This window comes from Ischnura elegans, chromosome 12 (genome assembly GCF_921293095.1).
Source record: "Ischnura elegans chromosome 12, ioIscEleg1.1, whole genome shotgun sequence".
Taxonomy (NCBI): domain Eukaryota; kingdom Metazoa; phylum Arthropoda; class Insecta; order Odonata; family Coenagrionidae; genus Ischnura; species Ischnura elegans.
In genome coordinates, this window is record NC_060257.1 from 83,102,195 (window position 1) to 83,124,535 (window position 22,341).

The 22,341-nt window shown below is 38.6% G+C and overlaps 2 protein-coding genes and 1 long non-coding RNA gene across 4 annotated transcripts in view; 2 read left to right on the forward strand and 1 right to left on the reverse strand.

Annotated features, from left to right (window-relative positions):
* Nucleotides 1-2,950: 2,950 nt before the first annotated feature.
* Nucleotides 2,951-8,825, forward strand: LOC124169588. The gene is made up of 3 exons (XR_006867158.1): nt 2,951-3,949; nt 4,997-5,091; nt 8,049-8,825. It is a non-coding gene; the product is annotated as an uncharacterized LOC124169588 (long non-coding RNA).
* A 2,054-nt stretch (nt 8,826-10,879) lies between these two features.
* Nucleotides 10,880-22,341, forward strand: part of LOC124168943 (complex I assembly factor ACAD9, mitochondrial-like) — a 34,692-nt gene continuing 23,230 nt past the window's right edge. The window contains exons 1-3 of one of the 2 annotated variants that reach the window (XM_046547359.1): nt 10,880-10,973; nt 11,058-11,385; nt 11,487-11,695. In XM_046547359.1, coding sequence (XP_046403315.1) covers nt 10,971-10,973; nt 11,058-11,385; nt 11,487-11,695 — 540 coding nt within the window. In that variant the 5' untranslated portion in view covers nt 10,880-10,970. Of the gene's footprint in view, nt 11,386-11,486; nt 11,696-22,341 lie in introns of both variants that reach the window. The other variant, XM_046547360.1, reaches the window with a different exon arrangement.
* Nucleotides 12,459-15,756, reverse strand: LOC124168944. Its single transcript, XM_046547361.1, has 5 exons — nt 15,381-15,756; nt 14,748-14,830; nt 14,581-14,658; nt 14,144-14,381; nt 12,459-14,053 (listed from the first exon to the last, which is right to left on the reverse strand). The coding sequence occupies exons 1-5, from the start codon at nt 15,754-15,756 to the stop codon at nt 13,920-13,922; spliced, it is 909 nt and encodes a 302-aa protein (XP_046403317.1). The 3' UTR covers nt 12,459-13,919.

The following is a 22,341-nucleotide window of genomic DNA, read 5'->3' on the forward strand; positions in this document are numbered from 1 at the left end:
GCTATCTCTCGTAATAGCGGGGGTCTCGCTATAGCCCGTACTCGCTTTAACTAGGTTCCACTGTATATAGTTGCGTGTGATTTAATATTATTATTTTTCAATGTGATTTGTGTGTAATCCCTGTATTTCTGTAGGTGTCTATGCAAATTATTGGCTTTGTAAGAAGAGAAGCAGTGGACTAGTAAGAAGAAATAAGGACTGTGAAAGTGAACACCAAGCACTAATAATGCATTTAGGAAAAATATGTTTTTGGTAAAATGCATATTGGCATTGACATAGTCCCCCTGAATGTTGGAAATTCTTGGAACAAATTTCTAGCCATGTATTAAGAAAATTGCTAATCATATGTAATTGGTACCAGTGGTATAGCTAGGGGGGAAAGGGGGCACTTGTCCCCTCAAACCATTTAATTTTAGCAGAAAAATATTAACCTATGGAACAAATTTATTCTACTCCACCATTATCTTTTAGTGAAACAACTTCCTGATGACCCATCAATTTTGTAATTTTAATTGCCAAAATAGCATTAAATGTGATTTCTAGAGAAAAATTTTCACATCTTCTTCTACCCCTGACCTACTGGGTTATGCCCCCTCAACACATCATCCTGGCTGCACCCCTGATTGGTACCATTATGCAGATGGATTCTGAGAAAAGCTTGGATCCAATACATTTTTTGTATAATTTGGTAAGTACATACATACTTGTTTTAGACATCATTGCGGTTGATGTTTGTGCTTGAATACCTCTTTCTCAGCACTAAAAGTATTCTGACACCACTGTACAGAAATACATTTAATTAAGAAATAACATGCACCAAAATCATTTTTTACAAATTATATTCTAGATGTCGTAAGGAAGACTAATTGGGCCCAATTTACAATCTGATATCATACAAATATATTGCATCTTTCTCTCTCGTTGGCGCCTCCTTTTCCTTTGCCTCCTTTTCTTCTTTCCGCTGATCTTTTTAGAACACGTCTCTCTTTTAGTTCTCTCAACACACCACTTTGTTACCTTTTCTCCCGATCTTTTTAGAACACATCTATCTCTTAGTTCTCTCCATACACGACTCTCTTAGTTTTTCTTTCCGCGTCCCTCACTACCATTGTTGCCTCCTCACGATTGTTAATTTTAATTTATTTATTTAAGAAAACAACATAGTGGTTTGTTTACAATATTTTGGAGTTATTGACTCAGAGTTGATAGTGATTATAACCTGTGCCTTGCCCAGGGGCGGATACAGAAAACACTCAAGGGGGGGGCGCAAAAGATATATTGAGTTGCCTTTACTTTTTATCGCGATATCGCAATAAAAAATAATCAAGTCACAGGCAGAGTAAAATAAAATTGTAATTAATGTAATTATACACATATATAAGACAATGCCATCTTATGATATAAAAAAGTCACAATCGTGGTTCTGCCATGTTTGCCAATACGGCTGGACCCGCAAGGGAGGGGCGCGCGCCCCCCATCTGTATCCGCCACTGGCCTTGCCACAGATGATAAAATTATTACAATATAAATAAATGGCCAAGGTGAAATGAAAAAAAAATAACCAATCAAAAGAGTATACGAGAGAATTTAAAAAAATATTAGATTGATAGATGGAAATAATTTATTTGATATGAATTATAAAATATTGGTAAAATTTCTCCTTTCACTCCGAAAATTGTAACAATTATCGTTGATGATGTGAGCCATGGCCTCCTTTACCTGAGCCCTATAGTTTTAGGTTCTGAAACCTAGAAATGTTCACATTCGGGATGGAAAAACAAAGTGGCATGTGCATTGGTATCAATGTGTACACTTGCCTTGGAAAGCCTCCTATGGGTATATATATATTGTGACGGAGCATGAAAACGCCACATATTTTATTGGGTGGGGAGGGCATCAATAGTCCCGAGTACGGAATGATCGAACCATTATTGAGTACTTTGAGACACAAAAAATATATTTTCCACTTCAGACATAGCATACACACATTTATCAAAATTAAATACCCTGATGAAGATGAGGTGAACGAAAAATGCACAATATGATATGATTCAATTGCCCCCCCTCCAAAAGAATACAAAAAGAAACAATTTGTGATTTGTAGAATTCGTGGGCTGAGTTTAAAATTTGCCCAAATTAAGTTTTTAGGCTGCTTTCGTGGTAACACTGAATCAGATTTCTGACAAGGAGTCAACAGTTTGGTGTTTAGATACGGCGCACCGGGATAGAGAGAAAGAACCCTAATATTTTGGCTACACAGTTTGGGGATTAAATTGTGTCTGGGCGAACAAGCACGGGGACGGGTCGCTAACTGCGACGCTCTTACGGTTTCGTCGGAGGCTTGAGCAGTAGGAGCCACTGATGATGCGACGCGTTGGACCCATAATGTCCGCGGGATCGAGGGCTATCTTCCTCCCGACCTCTTGGCGTTGGTCCTGTCTGTCGCTCGTCTGCAATCTTGCTTTCCGCTGCTGGCTACCTCCGTAGAACAATCTCATCCCGCTAAACAGCACTCTCTGGTTACACCCAGAAAAATGATGACCATCAGGCACGTCACCAATCCCGCTCTCTCTCCGTCGATCAGGCTAGCATTTCTCGTCCCGTCGACCAAGCTAGCATTTCTCGCCCTTAGGCTCTCTCTCCCTGTGGATTTATACTGATCTGGAGGGGGATGATACACAGGGGATGGGGTTTTTTTGGGACAAGAGGGGTTTCACTCGTGCCTCACTGTTGAGTGGGGCAACCACCGGTCCGTGCTGACCAACACAAAACACTTGTGAGTCACTTGTACTTCATGCCTGGGGCATGACAATCTATCCACGCACACACTCAGTCATACGCACGCTCATCCACACATATGTGATCATCCCCTACTCGGGTCATTACTCAGCGAAAGAAAATACGTGACATATGGTCGGTATGTCACTATATATGTATATATATACTTAGTTCATTTTCTTGCTCAGGAAACTTACCAATAAGTATATAAGCTGTTTGGAGAGAAAGGATTAAGAACTGATCCCTATGGCAGACATGGATTTGGACCACTAGGTAATTCTAATGGAATATACCTAGCATATGTTTAAAAAGGCACAGGCAAAGTAGTAGCAGGGTAAGGGAGTAGAGCATAACAGCACTCATGGGAAGCAAAAGATTTCTATGCTAGAAAATGGTGACCATAGCACATAACCAGGTTATTGGAGACAAGGAAGCGTAGCAGACGGTTAAAACCCTATTAGCGGAGAAATTGATTTGATTCATGGAGGAAAATAGATTAGAAAATTACGAACACAGAGGAAATAGAGGGGAGAAGATAGTGGGAGTACATTGTCCCATGAAAAGATAGAAATGTAAGGAGAAATAAACATTAGATTGTGGCGGTAAGAAGGAAAATGCTCTATGCCATGTTAAATGCGTTATTGAGAGGAAAAACGGGAATTGCAATGCCAAAAATTTTTAAGTATGGATGGTAGTATGTTGAAGTCATAGGAGAGCAGAGAGAAAAATGATAACTAAATTGACTGGAGGGAAGCCTCGGGTACAAGGTTAGTACACCAGACTGATAAACAAAACTCTTGCAGGAAGAAATAGAGGTGACCAACGAGTGTTTCGAATATATGTATTGATTTTTCTACGACCTTATTTAAATTGAGCGGTCATTCCAGGAATAGTCAGAGTCGACATCGAATTGAGCGATGGCGATCCATCGATGGTACCAATCGATTCGATTCCTTCCGCTTCCCGCCTTGTCGGCGCCATTTCAATTTCATTTGCTCCGGGAGGGTTCGTGACGGCGTAATGTAATATCCGTGGACAGAGTAGTTATTGGAAATGCCTGTTAACCGTATTAAATTCTGTACACTGTATGGGTGTCAGTGGGTGCATATCACATCGTCGATTTTCTGTGGTATGTGCTAAAGAAGAGCGTCCACTTTTGGAATCGCGACGGGTAAGTGGTGTGGGAAATTGTTGTGTAACCACGTGGCTTAGAGGAAATTTCCTTGTTTTATAACAGTATTACAAACTAATATATGAAGGAAACTGCGGTTAAACTTTCCAATACATACGATGTATTAACTCTGGTAGGCTTTTCTTGTTATAGTAGTTTAGCGGGTGGATTCACCCGCGCTGAGCTAGTCTTAATTTATATAATATGACTGTCACTGCGTGAGAATGGAAGCTAAGTGTCGGATTTCGTCAAAGTGCAGTAAAAAAATATGGTGTTAAGCATAACGTCATCTGTGAATCGCTCTTGTGGCACATTTCACGCAGGTAATACTTCAATCGGTACTAGAAACCTTAAGCGCAACACAGTAAAATCATCCTCGGCGCAATTACGAATAAAATGGGTGCTATTATTCTATTGCAATAATTCCGATAATTTTGCAGTGTCTGGACACGTGTCTTTATGCGATTTATTCCTTCTAATATACTCATAGCAGTGAAAAATACAACATGGTAGCCTCAGGAAAATCGCATGGTATATTGGCTATCACTGCCAGCGGGAGCTATAAAGCTACTCTTATGAATATTGCAATGAGCTGGGCTGTGGCCTGAGAAGTCTTGGTGTCTTAACTTTACTACCTCTGGCTAATGATGAGAAATACAGTATGATTCAACTCATTGAGTGTGCTCGCTTATTCAGTTATCTGTTCGCCACTACCCCAGTAAATCTTGGTGATACTTGATGGAGGGAATTTCCTTCCACTATAAAGTAGCACTGTAAAATATTGGGGAAAGTAATATTCTGTGGCCTGTGGTGGCAACCTGTGAAGTTTTTAAGGTTGCTAATGTGTCGCAGTTTGTACAACCCATTTCTAAATCCTCTTCCTTGATACCTATATTCCTATCAATGTGGCTTACAGGTACCAAGCTGAGCCATTCTGAGGTGTAATGATTCTTCTTTAGTAATCTGAAGTTAAAGTGTAGGCTAGATTTCTGTACTCCTTATGCTCTGTTTGCTGTTTACTTCATTCTTTTTTTTTTTAATTTTCAGGGGCATACCAGTGGAGAATTGTGTCCAAGGCAAATGCATTTTCATCGCAGACGCAGTTGTCATCCTAGGACTGCAGCAAGGCAGTGAATGTTTAGGTAAAGTCACTTTCAAAAGATTCCGGACAAAGTTTGTGGTGCCACTCCTACTTTCAATTTAGTTTCTATTACATCTTTAGCAGTTCTTGGTAACGTTCCGAAAGTATATGGTTTGTGCGTAAATTTATATGTGAGCTCAAGGAAAGAAGTTACCTCATTATTATTACCTCATATAAGTTGTCATTCTTATTTGATTTCTTTGGATCTAGTGACTATTGTGTGCAGTTACTGTGTGATTGCCCTGGCTTTCAATGTTGGTTTATATTTTAGATATTTTAAGACATTAGCTTAATTGAAATCCAGTGGCCTAGTTGGCAATAAATGCTGCTGAGAAGGTGAAAGGTTCGGAATGAGGGTCCTTTGCTTAGATATTTGAATTTAGATATCTTTTTCAAGTCATTCAATCATTTTTTATTTATTTACAGTTTTCTTCTCGTTGTAAAATTTTCCACAGTCGATTTAAGTATGCATATACTTTTTTAAATTGTGATGAGTCGATTACATGTCAGGGATTGGCTAGGGCTACTTTTTAAGAATGACTACTGAGGTAACCCTATAGTAAAGTGTGGATAAAAACCTATGCATTGGTGTTAACGTACTGGTTTGAGACTGGTGCCAATGCGTCACACACATTTTCCATATTTATGGGCAACATAATTCCCATTTTGCTGAAAAAAGTCCCCTTACCAGTTACAGTTTAAACTCCCTTTTTGTTAGTTGAGTCTTCACCGTTAAAGACTTATGGTTAATGGATAAAAAATTAAATTACTCTTGAGCATATACAAAAATTAAAAACAAAGCTATGTCTCTTCTTGGCCGCCTCTACTGCTTCTCGGAAATCGCAGACCTGATTGCTGTACGTGCATATTTTTGCAACTATTGTCATTCCTGTTATAATGTATTGCTCTCCCATTTGGACCATCTCAGCCCCATCCAATATTTTGGCTCAAAATAGTCTGACAATTTTTTTTTACTAAAATAGTTGAGTGCAGGACCCCTATGAAAAAATTGTATAAACCTGTTTCAAATTTTTATACATTCTTATACATTGCCATGGTAATGGCAAGGGGGAGTTTTTTTTTCATAGGGGGAGTCCCTTATCTTAATAATGTGCCGGTTGCCTGCACTCTACATCTAATATGCCAAATTTAATTCTCAAATCCGATTTAAAACTAATACAAATAATTCTTAACTCTGCCATTGACTCCCGATCTCATCTCCAATTTAACCTTAAAAGTTCCACGCAGACCCATTTGCACGCATTCGCTACTCCATATATTCGCCCATTCCCAGATTGTCACTGACCAAACGTTCCATCCTCCTCCGACTCTCTTCCCACATACTCTTATCCAGACCACATTTACCCTTTCTCTTTTCCTTACCACACTTTTATTAGCTGCACTTTTTCCTTCCTTAATAGAAACTCTTAAGGACAATGAGATTACATCCAATGCATTGTTATTTATTTAAATTTATTATGATAAATTGTGTTTGTACTTTTTATGTTTGTGATATTGTGCCACTGTAAACTGGCAAATATGCTGTATGATGGCAACTTGATAAATATCAAGAAGTCAAAAAAGAAAAATAAATTTGCAATAATGAAGTGACTTCTACCTTTGAGTGCATATATATTCACCCAAAAATGAACTATTCAATGTGCTTTGCCAAGCACTGCAATAGGAGTGATGGACATATGTAAAATTTTCTTGAGAAGCAGAAGTGGCACTGCAAACTTTGTCCATATACTTTTGAAAGTGACTGTACATTTGAGTTTTAGGCAATATGAATAGAAAAGAGGGAACTAAGTACAGTGCAACCTCGATATAACGACACCCCACGGTGCACTAAAAGAGACTCGCTATAGCGAATTGTCGCTTTACCGGAGGTGGAGCAAATAATAGCCAATATACCTGTTGCGAACAGATATACAGGAACAGGAGTGGTGCGGCGACATATAAACATCTATCCGATAAACGTAAGCATAAATCCAGACGAAAGGCGATGTTTTTTTTGCATCACTAAATTTCCTTACTCAAATAACGACTAAATATTCAAACAATTTATAAGCGCCGCACTGAATAAAAAATCATTTAAAGCATTGTTTCGTCAATCATTATATTTATCGAACGAGAGTTTACCACATAAATTTGAGACTAAGCACTCCATTAACTTCATTTCTAACAGATCGCTAGCAGTTACAGAGATTAAGGAGTCTTGATGAAAGTCTTCCGGCGGTGAAACCCTCGCTATGGCGAGAGCCAACGCCGAAAGGGTCTCGTAAAAACGAATTTTTTAACACGCTTATTATAGGGTCAATTGACGGTGCATCGGCTATCTCTCGTAATAGCGGGGGTGTCGCTATAGCCCGTACTCGCTTTAACGAGGTTCCACTGTATAGCATGGGATTTGCGATTAACCTTCCAGCGGGCACGCTAACTTTCTTAACATGAGCGGGTGCGCTGTTTACAAAGTAAACATTTCTTAAATGATTTAATGTTAGTTTTTGGTCAAAATAATTAGTTTGGTATCAGTAAAGGAATAATATGTATTTTAAATCACAAAAACATAAAAGTATCCTTACAATTAAATGATTCCATATGATTATAAGCACTCATAACAAACTTTCGCCTAAAGCACAGGAACTGCAAACAGGAATCGCAAATTTTTATGCTAACTCTATAGTAATGACAAAGAAATTTGATAGGAGACAATTGCATAAAAATATCCTACCACCTAGTTTTAGAAAAAAGATCTTACATTGCTTCCTTCTCCATGTCCACGAGTGAACATGCTGTTTACTCAATTTACAACTGGCGACCTTCTTCGTAACAAACTCAATTCACTATGAGCTGGGACTGAATATTCTGCCGACACTGATATATATGACGGGAAAAGACTGCTAGAGGAATACAATAATGAATAAAGGTTCAAAAAGATAACATTGTTTTTTACAGACTTATCGACTGCTAACTGAAAACAGTTTACTTTGTAAACGGGCGAGCCTGCCTGAAGGTTAATGTCTGGAAATATGAATGTCAAGGCTTTCATTTTTGGGACAACTGTTCTACCTTTCCCTTATTTGAAGGAGGTAGGTATGTATATATCTTTTCATGCTATACTTGTAAAATTAGAGGGTAAAAGTCACTTAAATATTTTAGTACTAAACTAATTGCCCTATCATTTTATCGTAAAATCGTATTGTTTTGATCACTAGGACGTTGGGAAGGGTCATTTTGACCCATTTGTTAAGTTCAAACTCAAATTAACTCATTTTCTATCCTATTCCTCTGAAAATTTGTGACTATGTATATGCTTACTTATATTAGGCTCATAGATTCAGGTTGGAATGTTATCTCAGATCTCCCATTTTAAATTTATGACTGCATTCATCCTTTTGTTATTTTCCAGCCAATGTGCAAGTTAAAAATCTTATTTCAATCGTCCGTAAATGTACGGTTGTACAAAACATTCTCTTATTATTTAAAATAAAAAATTATTTCTATGGAAAAGTAAAAATTATATGTGGACATTTGGGGAATTTTCAAAGGTCCAGCTGCTGGACAGCCTGTGGCCTCTTCTATATTTGTCTTCTCTACCTGTGTACCACACACAATTTCATCAGTTGGTAGCATAGAAAGTTTAAAATTAGAAATATTTTCTATTTTTTATGTGTTCTAATGTAATTGTTAGCTGTAATAAAGACTTCTCGGAAAACCTGTCTTGTTGATGTGTTACTTATTGTCGGTAGATGACTGCCCCTTCCGGTTTCTTCTTGTATACACCATGCGGTGGAAGAACATTTTTGATTGTGGAGTGTTTAAAATGTGAAATTGCAGACTTGTCCTTCGGATAAAAACTTACTCATTTTTTTGTGGTAAGTATCCTCTTTTGGAGCTAATGGAGTGTAGTATGTCAGGAAAAACCTACGGTAGGGTCAGAAAGTTAATTTTCATTGTATTGGGAAATACCTCGAAGCAGAATGTAGAGCTACAGCATGATATTGATTGTATTGAAAGTGTGGACTCCAGAAATAATATCTTTTATAGCATTGCTAAGATTTCTGCATACCCAATAATTTTTTTGGCATTACTTTTTGTGTAATGCTGTTGAAGTTTTAGGGTCTATTGATAGTTTGCATTACTGTTCAGTTTCTACCTTACCGAATCTTGGCGATTTTCCAGTTACTTTGACATTACATGTACCAGTAGAAATCGGTCATGTAAATTGCTGGTTTGAAAAGATAAAATTTGTGCATAACCACAGTTTAAGTACCTAACATGCAAGGCCATCATTCTTTATACAGGGCGAGTTGATGGTTACTTATCCTATCCAGCTAACAGACTTGAAATTATGGAGTGTGCATGGGTTCTCACTCCTCAAAGTGTGCATCCTCATTCCATTATGTATCATCAATGATTCCACAAATATCACCGTTAATAATTTACTCAAAAGCTGTACTTTGTGGCAAATGTGGTGCATTTCAATTCTGCCATAACCCCATTGTGTGGATACCACCACCGCCTTGACAAGGCCCTCTTATCTTACCCAATTTATTCAACCAGTGGCTTAACTAGGAATATGCTTTGGGGGAGGGTGACCCTTCCACCTCCCCTTGGCAATTTACTTCCTCCAATAAATACGTCTAATTTTCATGTCTATAATTATCCAAATTTTGGGTAATATTGGGTCTAAAGCGGACTGCAAGCAGTGATCACGGCCAGGCAACCAAATGCCTGGACCCGCCTTCCCCATTTAAGTGGGGGGGGGGGGGGGGGTCACAACAGCTATTTGCCGTTAAGTATTTTGCCTTGAGCCAATAAGGGAGATTTGCTGAGGGAGTATCTCTGGGATTCATCTGATAATCTGGTGCAAGCAATGTTCATGCAAGTCTAGTTCCATTATACGTATATTTAGATGTTAAAATCGATGAACAATTGGTGCAAGTTACTTCATAATTCAATGCAATTTTGACTTGAGGCAATGATGTTCCCTCTATTTAGAAAGGTAGACTGACACTCAAGGACACAGCCTTAAAAACAGTTCCGCAAAGTCTGCATCGCCCAGAAAAAACATTTTGTGGCCTTGTCCGCAGTTTGTATCTAATTTAGGTATTGGTATGGAGCAAAAACTTCAGGGTGAGCCACTTCGACCCCTTGATGACAAATCCTCTTACCTTAAATCAGCTTTACAGGCAGGTCTCATCACCCAGGGAGTTCTAGACATTTTTCTAGAGTAAGGGAACAAATCAATTTCCTGCAGCCGAAGAAGAATGATTGATGATGAAGTAGGGATTATCTCTGGGTACATTTTTGAAAGTGAAGACAATTACTCTGGGAATAAGTGTCCACACTAAATATCAGCGTGAGCCTATTGCTTACTTGATTTTTATATACTGAATGCATAAAAACATATATTGAACTGAGGGCTTATGGGCCCTGCTATGACCTCCTTTAATGCGTATTAAAGGAAGCCATGGCCCAACGCGGCTGTGCACTCTGCGTACCGCTAAAAACCAGTCCTGTCGTCGCCCAAAATGCTGATTGGTATAATGTGATAATTCAGACGAATATATGCCAGGAGACTTAAAGCAGAAGTGACGGTATGCACGAAATCTTACGTTGAGAGAAAATTGTGGGTCCAGAGGTGAAAGATGCAAATCAGATTAATAGGCGCAAAACTATCTTACCAAGATTTCAATCTGCTGTAAAAAAAAACCGCTGCCTCACGGTAAGATTTCGTCTTTCTATTGTCCGATGACAATTTTTTCCAGTGGCATAGCGTATTGCGTAACTAACTTGTTTTTATGTAAAATTTCGAAGATCCAAGAGGGGAGAAACTGCTACTGGGCTGATATCTCTATCCATGGTCCTGTCTCTATGGTATCAGTTTTGGATGATGTGGCTTTGTCGGATGTAGTTATTATTTGCGGTATATGATCGTTGATTATTTGTCTGTGTTCTTAGATTGTGAGTTGCAAAGTGAAAATGAGCCTCTTACTAAGCCCGAGGGTGTTCCTCAAGTTAGGAGGTTTAAAGCAGTTCAATCGCTGCGAATATAGATTATTTAATAGTTCCCTGGGGTCACGAAATCAAAAAGCTGAAGTTGCCACGGCTAAACACGACAGTGATGTATCCGTTAAGGGGAAAAAACCAAGGCGAAGTCCATTTGTTAAAAACTTCTTTCTGGGAAGGTTTGACACAGAATATTTGGCGTATCCTGAGGTTTTGAATGGCGAAGGACTTCAGAACTTAAGTGAAATGATCAGTCCTTTGGAGAAATTTTTCAGCCAAGGTAAGTACCCGCGTTTTTCTCGTGACTGGCGGTCGTCTCTAATTGCTGTTCGGGATGAAATTTGTTTCTTAATTACCTCAATCAGTTCCTTTTTTCCTTAGTCAATTCCCTAGAGATAGATAAAACCTCGAATATACCGGATGAAACACTATCAGCGGTGAAGGAGTTGGGATTGTTTGGACAGCAGATACCTACAGAATACGGTGGACTCGGCCTGAATGCAACCGAGTATGCTAGATTTGCTGAAATAACAGCACTGGATGGTTCTATTGCCGTCACCTTAGCCGCTCATCAAGCTATTGGGTTAAAGGTACTTGCTCATAATTTATCGGTTTACCTACGCAATGACTCGGCCCTCGAATCCCTGATTCACTGGACTGTATTGGTAGCAACGTAGAAATTATTGAAGATAGCAGTGCATACATAACAGCATCATGTAACAGGGTTCATGCTACACTATGTATGCTCACGATCATATTTATTTTCATTGTCTGTGACCCACAGTTTTCGGATTATGTGCTGGTCAGTGTCCATCAGTGGCGTAGCCAGGAATTTCGTTTGGGAGGGTCCAAAACCAGGAAGGAAAGTTTTTGATAAACAGGGTACTAAGTAGAGAGTTTTAAACTAATTTTAACACTTTTCACAATCGAAAAAACTTCATTTGTTGAAGAAATATTTTGTAAAATTAATGACTTCTCAATATTTTGTTTCCATTTATGAAGGAAGATAATTTTGTTTTTATATTCAAGGGGGGGGGGGGGGGGGGGGGTCCGGGCCCCCCTCCCTGGCTACGCCACTGGTGTCCATTGTCTGGTTGTGCATATATTGTCGGCGTTAAGCCTCTGTTAATATTATGGGGATGATGAGAATCGCAATCGAGAAACTGAAAGTCCCGATGCTTTTGTCTAACGTCTTTCTTGTGCTTTGCACATTGTGTTGACACTTGCATGTTATTGCTTCTCTTACATTGTTATTTAATATCCAAATACATGATAGACCATTTCACAATGGAAGGCTAGGTTTATATTATAGGGAACTGGTACCCTATAATAGCCCATGTGTAAATATCCACAATAAGTGGATCCACAAATAGTGGCGATTTCGGCATCCACTTAAAGTTTAGTGGATCCACTTGAATTATGTGGATCCGCAATTAGTGGATCCACAAATAGTGGCGATTTCGGCATCCACTAATAATTTTGTGGATCCACATTGTCGCTTCTAGATCCACATATTTTAGTGGATCCACTAAAATATGTGGATCCACATATATATTCGCTTCTAGATCTTTTTTTAGTGGATCCACTAAAATACTTGTGGATCCATGTATTTTTAGGGAATCAATGAAATTATTGTGGATGGCGCGGAACCACCTGTTGATGCGTATGCAACAGGAAACACCAAGACGTGCCTAATGAGCATGCTAGTAATATTAATTTGAGAGAAACTTTCAATAATAATATGGATGCGCCGTACTTGCTCTAATATTGGGCGATTCGGAGCAAAACGGAGACTATTATAACCAACGGGTAATGGTAATTCTCCGATGTTTTCAATAAGGTTGCTGATGCGTTCAATTATGCACAATGCAGATCTCAGTTTTTTCACAATGGCCAATTGTCTGGTAATCATCTAGCATGATCTAGCATTGCTAGAACTACTATTAGTACGGCCAATATTAGTCAGGTTAAAAAAATATCTTTTCATTTGCGTGAATATTCCGTCGCTGATTCGCAGATCTGTACAGGAAAAACATTGAATAATTAAAATCCTCGTCATAAATAAAATTCTGCGACGGGTAACAAATTGGTGGAGTTGGTAACAGTAGCTCAAAGCGACAGACCCACCACAGCCGTGAATACAGGCCTCACAGTTGCGCATTCGGCTACGGACTACGTTCTCAATCTTCACAATAACCTTAGTGAATAATATCAATAGCTTCTTGAAAAAGATACGACCTCTGTGTGTTTTGTCGTCGGAAATTGTACTGGATTACTTGAGAACTTGTTTCTCGAACAACCTACACTCATTCCATATGCGTTGCTTGTGAAATGGCTGTTTAGATCGCTATATGGCTATATCCTAATTAGCCTAAGTTGATTCGTTGCAATTGAAGACCTTTTTCGGTTTGTTTTTCTTTTGCCCAATAGCTCTGGCCATTCTAACAGGTATTTGGTAAAAGTGAAAGTAATCGCTTAAGTGCCAAATTCAGCGGTAAATAGACTGCAATAATGCTTTATCTTTATAACTGCCATTTTGTAGGCACTTTTTACGTGACTACGAAATAACAAATGTGCGGATAATTTTTTCGCATGCAGTAATTGCGTAGGTAATAGGTATTTGTTGTTAATTTCAGTACTTACCTTGCCATAGAGACATTTAAGTCAATTCGTCGTCTGTGCATCGTGATTTCATTATTGTAAACTAAATTGTTCATCCGCATTCCAACGAACGTAGCCATATAAAGGGTAAGACAGATACTTTCTTAAAAGGAAGTAGTCGAATTAAAGATTTAAAATATCCATTGCTTAACTTTATTTGCCATTAGTATTCACTCTCAATGTTTTAATTTTTTCCCCGATGTAACGATTTATTTTGGAATATCTTGCCCTTTCATTCTCCTCTGGCGATGTTATTCCCTCTTTCCTAAGTCTTTCTATGAAAATATCTGAAAGGGGAGAAACAATTTAGTGAGAATGTTTGCCTACACGACTAAAATGTTTGAGCAATAACGATGTAAATGGAAGGAGGTACTCACTTCTAACTGCCTCCAACCTGGATTTATCTAGGCTAGGTCTCTTTTCCGACATTGCCTTATTTCCTCTTTTAGGGTCTGCCCTTCCACTTACTGAGTGTCTCATTAGATACTCAGACCCCCAGGCTAGAACTGCAACTTTTTTGACAAACAAGGAGTCCCCTTGTGGGCCCTTCCTCATTTCCTGCAAGTCTCTCATAACATCTGCAGATAGTATTCTGCCTTCATAGAAACAGTAGCCCTAAATAAATGGAAATGGCTTGTTTTTAGAAAGATGTTTCATCTCTTTGAGTCAAAGGGCTCGATTGGTAAGTTTTGAGGAAAACCTAAATGCATGACACTATGCACTTTTAGTTTTCCCCAACTATTTTTGCAATAAACATTGTTGCATTATAGATTCATATGTCTAGTAATTTCAGAAAATGGAAATTGTAACTCACCTCATTATTGTTATCTGTATTCATGGATGGTTGCATTTCTTGTGAATTTTCTTTAGGAGGCATGTTTTCGAGCTCTTCCTACAATGGAACAAATTTAGGCCTCAGTACATTATGATGCAATGTCGTAAATACTTCTACACATATTATGAAAAAAATGGGCATGTTACCTCAACTTCCATTACATGGGATAATGGAGGGCTATTGCTTGTACTCGGCACCGGCTCTATTTTTTTAGGTGTGGTGGCAGAATCTGAAATCATAGCAAATATTTATTGCTACCATCGGATTTGAGCAAATGATCTTTGAGCTCAGTGAGAATGTTATGGGGTACCTTTGCATTGGTTGTTTGGTGGTGATCACAGTTTCACCATTGAACAACTAATACAACAGCATTGTGTAGAATGCTAATTGAACTTCACAAACATTGCACGTTGTTCAAACTCTTTCTCAGTAAACATTGCCCAATCCCAAGGGCGTACCCCAAGAGGCAGATCTCTTTTGTGGTTAGGAACTCGTGAATATTAAAGGAAAACGTAGACCCCCCATACAACCTCCCCATCTAATTTCAAGGTAAGACTTTGGTCATCTACATCAAAATAATGCAGATTTAAATCTCATTTCCCTATAAAGAATTGGGAAATTAACTGAAACTTTAGTGATCAATCATGAGGCATGATCATCTTTATTTCTATCAATGGTGGGTATTCAGTGCAAAAATAAATAATATACCTAGTTTTCAGAATTGATAAAGTATTTTTCAAGAGCTTATGAAATCTATCCATTCCATGGATATCACTCACTGCTTGTAGTGGAGATTTTCATGGACGAAGTTGTTGGTATCTCATATGCTTGGTTCTGCTTACGACTTTCAGCTTCAATTAATTTCTCTTGGAGATGGAAATTGAGCCTTCTGCACTGCTCCAACTCTCTCTCCCTCTCTCTCAACTTCCGCTGAAGAATTCTGTATTTTAGTATACAGACATAGCCGTCCTCATCATCCGAGCATGCATCCGTTTCTGAGCTGGATGGTAGGGCCCTTTTGGCACCTTTATTAAATATGTTTTTTTTTAAGTCTCTTATGGTCTCATCTTTTAATTTTCTGCTGAAACCTTTTTTTGTTGGACCAGAGTTTCCTTTTGGTTCCACTATAGGTGCCTGCTGTTGTTCCATATACATAAGTTATTAACGAAAGTTAGACACAAATTTAATATGGAATAATTAAATTCAATATTATTGTAGTATGAATAGAGCTGTGTCAATGCTGACATTATTTTAATATGAGCCGATGGCATACGAACCTTATTTTTTTTCTTGTCTGAGGCTACTTCAATTACCTTAACTGTCGGTTTCTTGATTCTTTTTTCCTCCACGGACTTCTTCACAGCCGAAATAGAGTCTGTCGCAATAAATACGCATAGCATGAAGACTCAGAAAAAAACTCGTTTTTATCTTACTTTCCGTATAAACGTTACAAGCAGAACTCGGCATTTAATCAATTTAAATTACATGATAGGTAAAGAGCTAGCAAATAGAAAATTTACCTTCAACGACGGCAACAGTCGCGTAGAAATAACCTGGAGCACTCGCGCATTGCAAGGCGCAATCGTTGTCGTACTCCGGAATTTTCGATTCTCGTTCCAGCATTCTCTCTGGGGTATCTTCTTCGATGTTGCTTCGAAAAACTCTATACATTGTTTTGGTACTCCATTTTCCAAGGTCGAAATCTTTAATGAAAGAAATAGGCACTATGGATTTCTTGTTATCTTTGCGAAAGGTAATATAAGCGAAGGACGCCATTGCACTAGATTAAACGTTCACAAACAAGTACTCGATGCTACCCGTTGTCATGACCACTGGATCAACGTTTTATTTGTACCGCCAGAATTCTGTTAAATGTGATTGGTCTTTGTGCCGAGGCTTATAGTTCATTGGTTACCTTTGCATCCAGGCGGCCGTTGCAGTCGTACGTCACGTGATATACACATTTACGCGCGCCATCGCGAATTTGATAGTTGGATACAATACAATACGATTAAAACTTGGTGAATAATTACCAAACTCCAATTATTGGAAAAATATCCATCGAGATTCGTCGTCGTCGTCGAAAAATAATCGCCGCCGATCACTGTAGCATTAGTGATGGAGGACGAGTATCAATTGCTCCCGAAGAAGAAAGGAAAGAAAAGGGGTCGATATGGGGCTTATTTAGAGCCAAGTCAACCATATAAAATTCCGCGGCAGACGAAGCAGTCACAACTACAGCAGAATTGTAGCTCTACTGTTCAAATAAGTGAGTAAGCGTAAATAAATTTCTTTTTAATGTTATCATTTGTAGAAGTAAAATCTTTAGGTTGGAACATATATTTCTGTTATTTTATCAAAGCAAATAATATGGCCACTTACTCACTTCATCATGGGAGGCGGGAGTGAACTGAGGGTAGGGAAATAAAGAGGACCTGAGGAGGAATTTAAATGTTTAACAGAGGTCTAAATAGGTGACCAAGTTATCTCTTGCATTTTCATTTAAGTGAAAGAAAAATTGAGATTGAGTAGCTGCCACACTATTAGCTTTGGTGTAAAAAATATACGTATGTTCATTGATTACTGTGGTTTACCTCCAGGTCCATGTCAAAATCGGAGAGTTGAAGGGAGCATAAATGCTGTTGAAGAAGTTCCACCAATAGCATCATTAGAAAATAATGAGCAGTGCTCCTCCATGAATGACAATGATTCGTCATGCTTTGGACTATGCATTTGCTCTAAATGTAGTTTGAATGAAAATGCATCACCAAATGCTGGCACATGTCTCCCGCAAGATAAATCTGTGCCAGCTGACAGGTTATCTGGCAATATAAAAGAAACAGGTTTTGATATCTGGGATGAACCTTTGCTACCATCTTTGAAAACGACTAAATTTGAGGCTTTTTTAATGGTGTTACACATTGTTATGCGTCATGGTATGACAGGCCCTTTAGTTGAGGACTTACTCAAGTTTATAAACACTCTCCTTGGGGAGAATGTCATACCAACATCCAAATACTACTTCAACAAGTTGTTTTCTCCTCGTGCTCATTTGGTATTTCATTTTTATTGTCCGTTATGTAATGAGTACTTAGGTGAAAGAAGTATGTGTGTTGGTGAGCAAGTGAAGTGTGACGAATGTGAAAAAGTTTATGATATTAATTTAGAACTAGGGAATTTTTTTGTTACCATTCCTATTAGGCAACAACTTGAGGAACTTTTTGGCACTGATGACATTAATTTAGTGCCTAGAAAGAATAAGGTTTCTGATAAAATTATGGATATCGCTGATGGCAATTTGTATCAGTGGCTATGCCGAAAAGGAAATCCTATGGAGGATGAGAACAGTTTATCTATAACATTCAATGTTGATGGTGCCCCGATGTGGAATTCTGGTAGAGGTGCTATTTGGCCCCTTCAGTATTATGTTAATGAAATTGTTCCGGATGAAAGGTTTAAGCTTAAAAATATTTTGCTAGCCGGTCTCTGGTTTGGTAAATCAGCTCCTCCAATGTCACTTTTTTTGAGTCCTTTCATAAAGGAACTGCAGGATCTGGCAGTGAGAGGCATAAGACGAAAGAACCCCAATGGGAATATTGTAGAATGTCCAATATTTGCTATAAATTGCTCAGTTGACTCTGTAGCCAAACCTAAGCTGCAATCCATCAAGCAGTTTAACGGACGTTTTGGTTGTGGGTACTGTCTACATCCTAATAATCCAACCAAAGACTCTGCCGGCAAAGGGAGGTACACAGCATTTAAAACCTATCCCTACCGCACCCATGAGAGTATGTTGGAGGATATGTTGAAAGCCCATGAAATGCAGGAAAAGACATCTAATGTGGGTCCAAATAAATCATTTGATTTAACTCATGGTTTGAAAGGCATAAGTCCTCTACTCAGTGTTCCAGCATTTCAAATAGTGGATGGGTTTGTAATTGATTATATGCACGCTATATTGGCAGGAGTTATATCCAAGATCACAGATATATTTTTCAATTCTTCTTCGCATGGTAAAGAATATTACATTAAGGATAGTTCATCGTTTGACTCTCGCCTCATGGCAATTACTCCTCCTCGGTGTATTTCGAGACGACCACAGTCAGTGGAGCAGCGGACTCACTGGAAATGCAAAGAGTGGAGGAGTTTCCTTCTTTATTACTGCTTGCCCTGTTTGGATGGTCTTCTGGCCCAAAAATATTTTAATAATCTTAAGTTGCTTGTTGCTGGCATTCACATTCTTCTCAAAGATACTATTTCACAGGAAGAGCTTTCCAATGCTGAATCTTTGCTTAGTGCCTTCATTCTGGGATTCAATAAACTATATGGGGATGAAAACATGACATACAACATTCATTTATGCTCTCATCTAACGCATATGGTGTCCCAGTGGGGACCGCTTTGGGTGTATTCAGCATTTCCTTTCGAATCTTCTAATGGCCATCTTCTGAAACTTGTGAAGGGAACCAGGGGTGTTACCACACAGATATGTCAAAAATACGCTACCTTTAAATTTGCATCCACTTTAATTACCCAGCACTCAGTGAGTGAGAGAATCCTCAAGTTCTGCAATGATACCTTTGAATTTGCTCCTCTGAAAATGAGCAAGAAGTTCGGTGATATTACAGCTCTTGGTAATGAGGTTATTGGAAATGCTACAACTGAGGAAGAGAAGGCTTTCATAAATGCTCTGATGCCTCTAAACAATGGCAAAATAACTTATTTTAATCGAGTTGTACATAAAAATGTTGTTTATTACAGCAAAGCATATAAAAAGCCAAAGAAATTCAATGACACATGTGTTTCGTTGAGAAATAATGGCTATGGATTAATTGAGAAATTAGTAATACATGGAGCAGATACTCTTTGTGCTCTTGTGCGACCTTTAAGAATTTCTCTAAGTGGACATTTGGCTCCCCATATAAAAACTTGCGCTGCAAACATGTATGACCCACTGATTGTATTGCCTTTTGATTCTATTTGTAAAAAATGTGTTATTATAAATTTGGAAAAAGGCACCTATGTGTGTGATGTTCCTAACGTTTATGAGAATGATTAGTGTTTGATACTAACTGATTGTGCCATTCACACAACATAGAACATTCCATTTAGACCATTAAATCTCTTATTGACCAATTTTTCCTCTTACTTCTGTTGCCTTTTTATTGAATTTAAAATGCTGTTTTCCTTAAAGTTAATAATTATTCAATGCAGATATCTGCATTTTTGATAGTAGATCTCCACATTCCTCTCTTGGTAGTGGACCTCCAACAAAAAAATGTGGATATCCACAATCTTGTTGTGGATAATCACTAAAATGTGGTTATCCATTGTTTTTCGCTGGTTCATAAGCCAATCATCCACTAAAAATGTTAATATCTACTGCTTGAGTTAGAGGATGTGTCTAATCATCCACTTACAAAGGTCAACATCCACATTCTGTGTAAGTGGATCCACAAATGTATGGTGGACATCCACATTCACTTCAAGTGGATCCACAAATGTATAGCAGACATCCACATTCACTTCAAGTGGATCCACATTTGTATTGTGGACATGCACTATAAGCCATGTGGATATCCTCAAATAGTAGTGGATATCCACAATATTTAGTGGATATCCACTAAAATTTGAAGTGGACTTTTACCCATGGGAGTGTACACTATACCCTGTATACTGAGACCCCAGGGTGCCAAAGTATGACAATGCAGTCATGTCCGATGGCATTGCCATGGGAAAAAATACCCTGGTGAAGGAATCGGACCATAGACCTTCACATTTCCAGGCCACTGTGTAGACCACAATGGTATCCAGATTTTATTTAAGTAAGCTTTCACATACAGCCGTGGTGCCATTTTACAGTGGAATTTTTATTTTTAACAATAACATGAATTAGACACAATACAATAACAATATAAAAACTAACAAAGAATTAACCTGTAGGGAAATTAAACATTGAATTGGCAGACAGCTGGGACAGAGCTTTGTGGTGAATTTCTTGCATGACAGGTAAAAAGGATCGATGGAATGTGAGAGCAAATTTAGAAGGGAAGAGAGGTGAAGGTGAGCGCTTGATTTCCATTGCAATTTTCCAAGGCTCATGGTCCTGGATGTTAGGCTCTGGTCCATCTAGGATGGCAATGCTAAGGAATATGGGATTCCAAGAAACCAGTACTAGTGGTAAGCCTTATCCTGTACAAAAGCTGTGGCAAATGTGGTGCATTTCAATTGCGCCATACCCCCAGGGTGTGGGTACCACCACCACCACCATGACAAGGCCCTCTTATCTTACCCAATTTACTCAACCAGTGGCGTAACTAGGAATATGCTTCGGGGAGGGGTCTGGGGTGGGTGACCCCCCTCCCCTAGGCAAATGGGCATCCAGAAAAATTTTGGAAAATGGCATGCATGGAAACACATTTTGCATAATTTTGGCACTGAAATATAACTTAAAGCAGATACAGTTATTATATGTCAAAACTAAACAATAGATTTCAATAATTATTTTAGTTCTCTTAGGCTTTGGGGGGGATCTATCCCCTCATCCCCCCTCCCCATAGTTATGCCACTGTACTCAACCAAGTAAATATGTCAAAGTCAATGGTTACCCCAATTTATAAATAGGCAAGGGGTCTTTCCAGGTCAAGTAAACCAGGCCCTGAGACTCAACAGCTCAGATTTTCATGAAAATAGCAATGGACATTTGGTATGAATAGATATTATGTAAAACTTAAGCATCCACTCGTAAATACTTTATAAAATATGGGCAATTGAAATTTAGGAATGACTCATGCAGTGCCACAGTGTGCATTAAATGATGATTTTTTTTCTCAGCCTCATATCCAAGTAAACGAGTGAAGGTCGATGGGCACCCTAAATATCTAAGGATGCAAGGAAATAATACTGTTTCAAGTGGAGTAAGTTAATGAGATACCATCCCAAACTGCAAGAATAATTAGATAGCTATATTGGCATAACCAGAGGCTGTAAATGCAGTCATAGTTTCTTAGTTCGACAATTATCTTACGCATTTCAAATGATCACAAAAACTTTTTTTCTGCACATTTACCAATGATAATGTTGTTGGTGAACTGCCAAAGGACTTTAACGACTGATTTTAATTCTCTCAAGTTCAGACTGATCACCTTTGTTGGAAGTAGAAATCATCAGAAGCCGAACTTTATGAATATGACTTGTACATGCTGATTATTTGTGTTTTCATTCATTTGATTGCTCCCACGAGTGCTCTCATTTGATAAAAGGTGTTGTATGTTGGAGTACGTTATTAACAAAATAAGCAGCGCCTGGGTGGAATTCGAAAAGGCGTTGCTAAGGTTATGTTTATGTTTGGATGTAACTGTTTCTCTTGTTCGCAGTGGATGTGTACGTTATAACCTCTTATAAATAAAAGGTTTTTCCTGCGTGTGCTAACAGGTTTTGGGCCCAGGGCGTATTACGAGCCTATAAAAGAGGTCACGGAGTTTATGAAACGTGAGTAGGTGCAGTCGGGCGAAATGGCATCATTATACAATCAGGGCGAAGCAACTACGAAGGTTCCAGTGCTGAACTCAAATAATCATTTCGCATGGTCATTACGAGTAAAGGCGGAGTTACTTTTACGTGATGCATGGGAGGCTATCGTCGGTTACGATGACGCATTGGACGCATCACTCACTCAAGACGAAGTTCGGAGGCGAGCCAAAAGCAATACCATCGCACTATCCATTCTTTATAAAACGG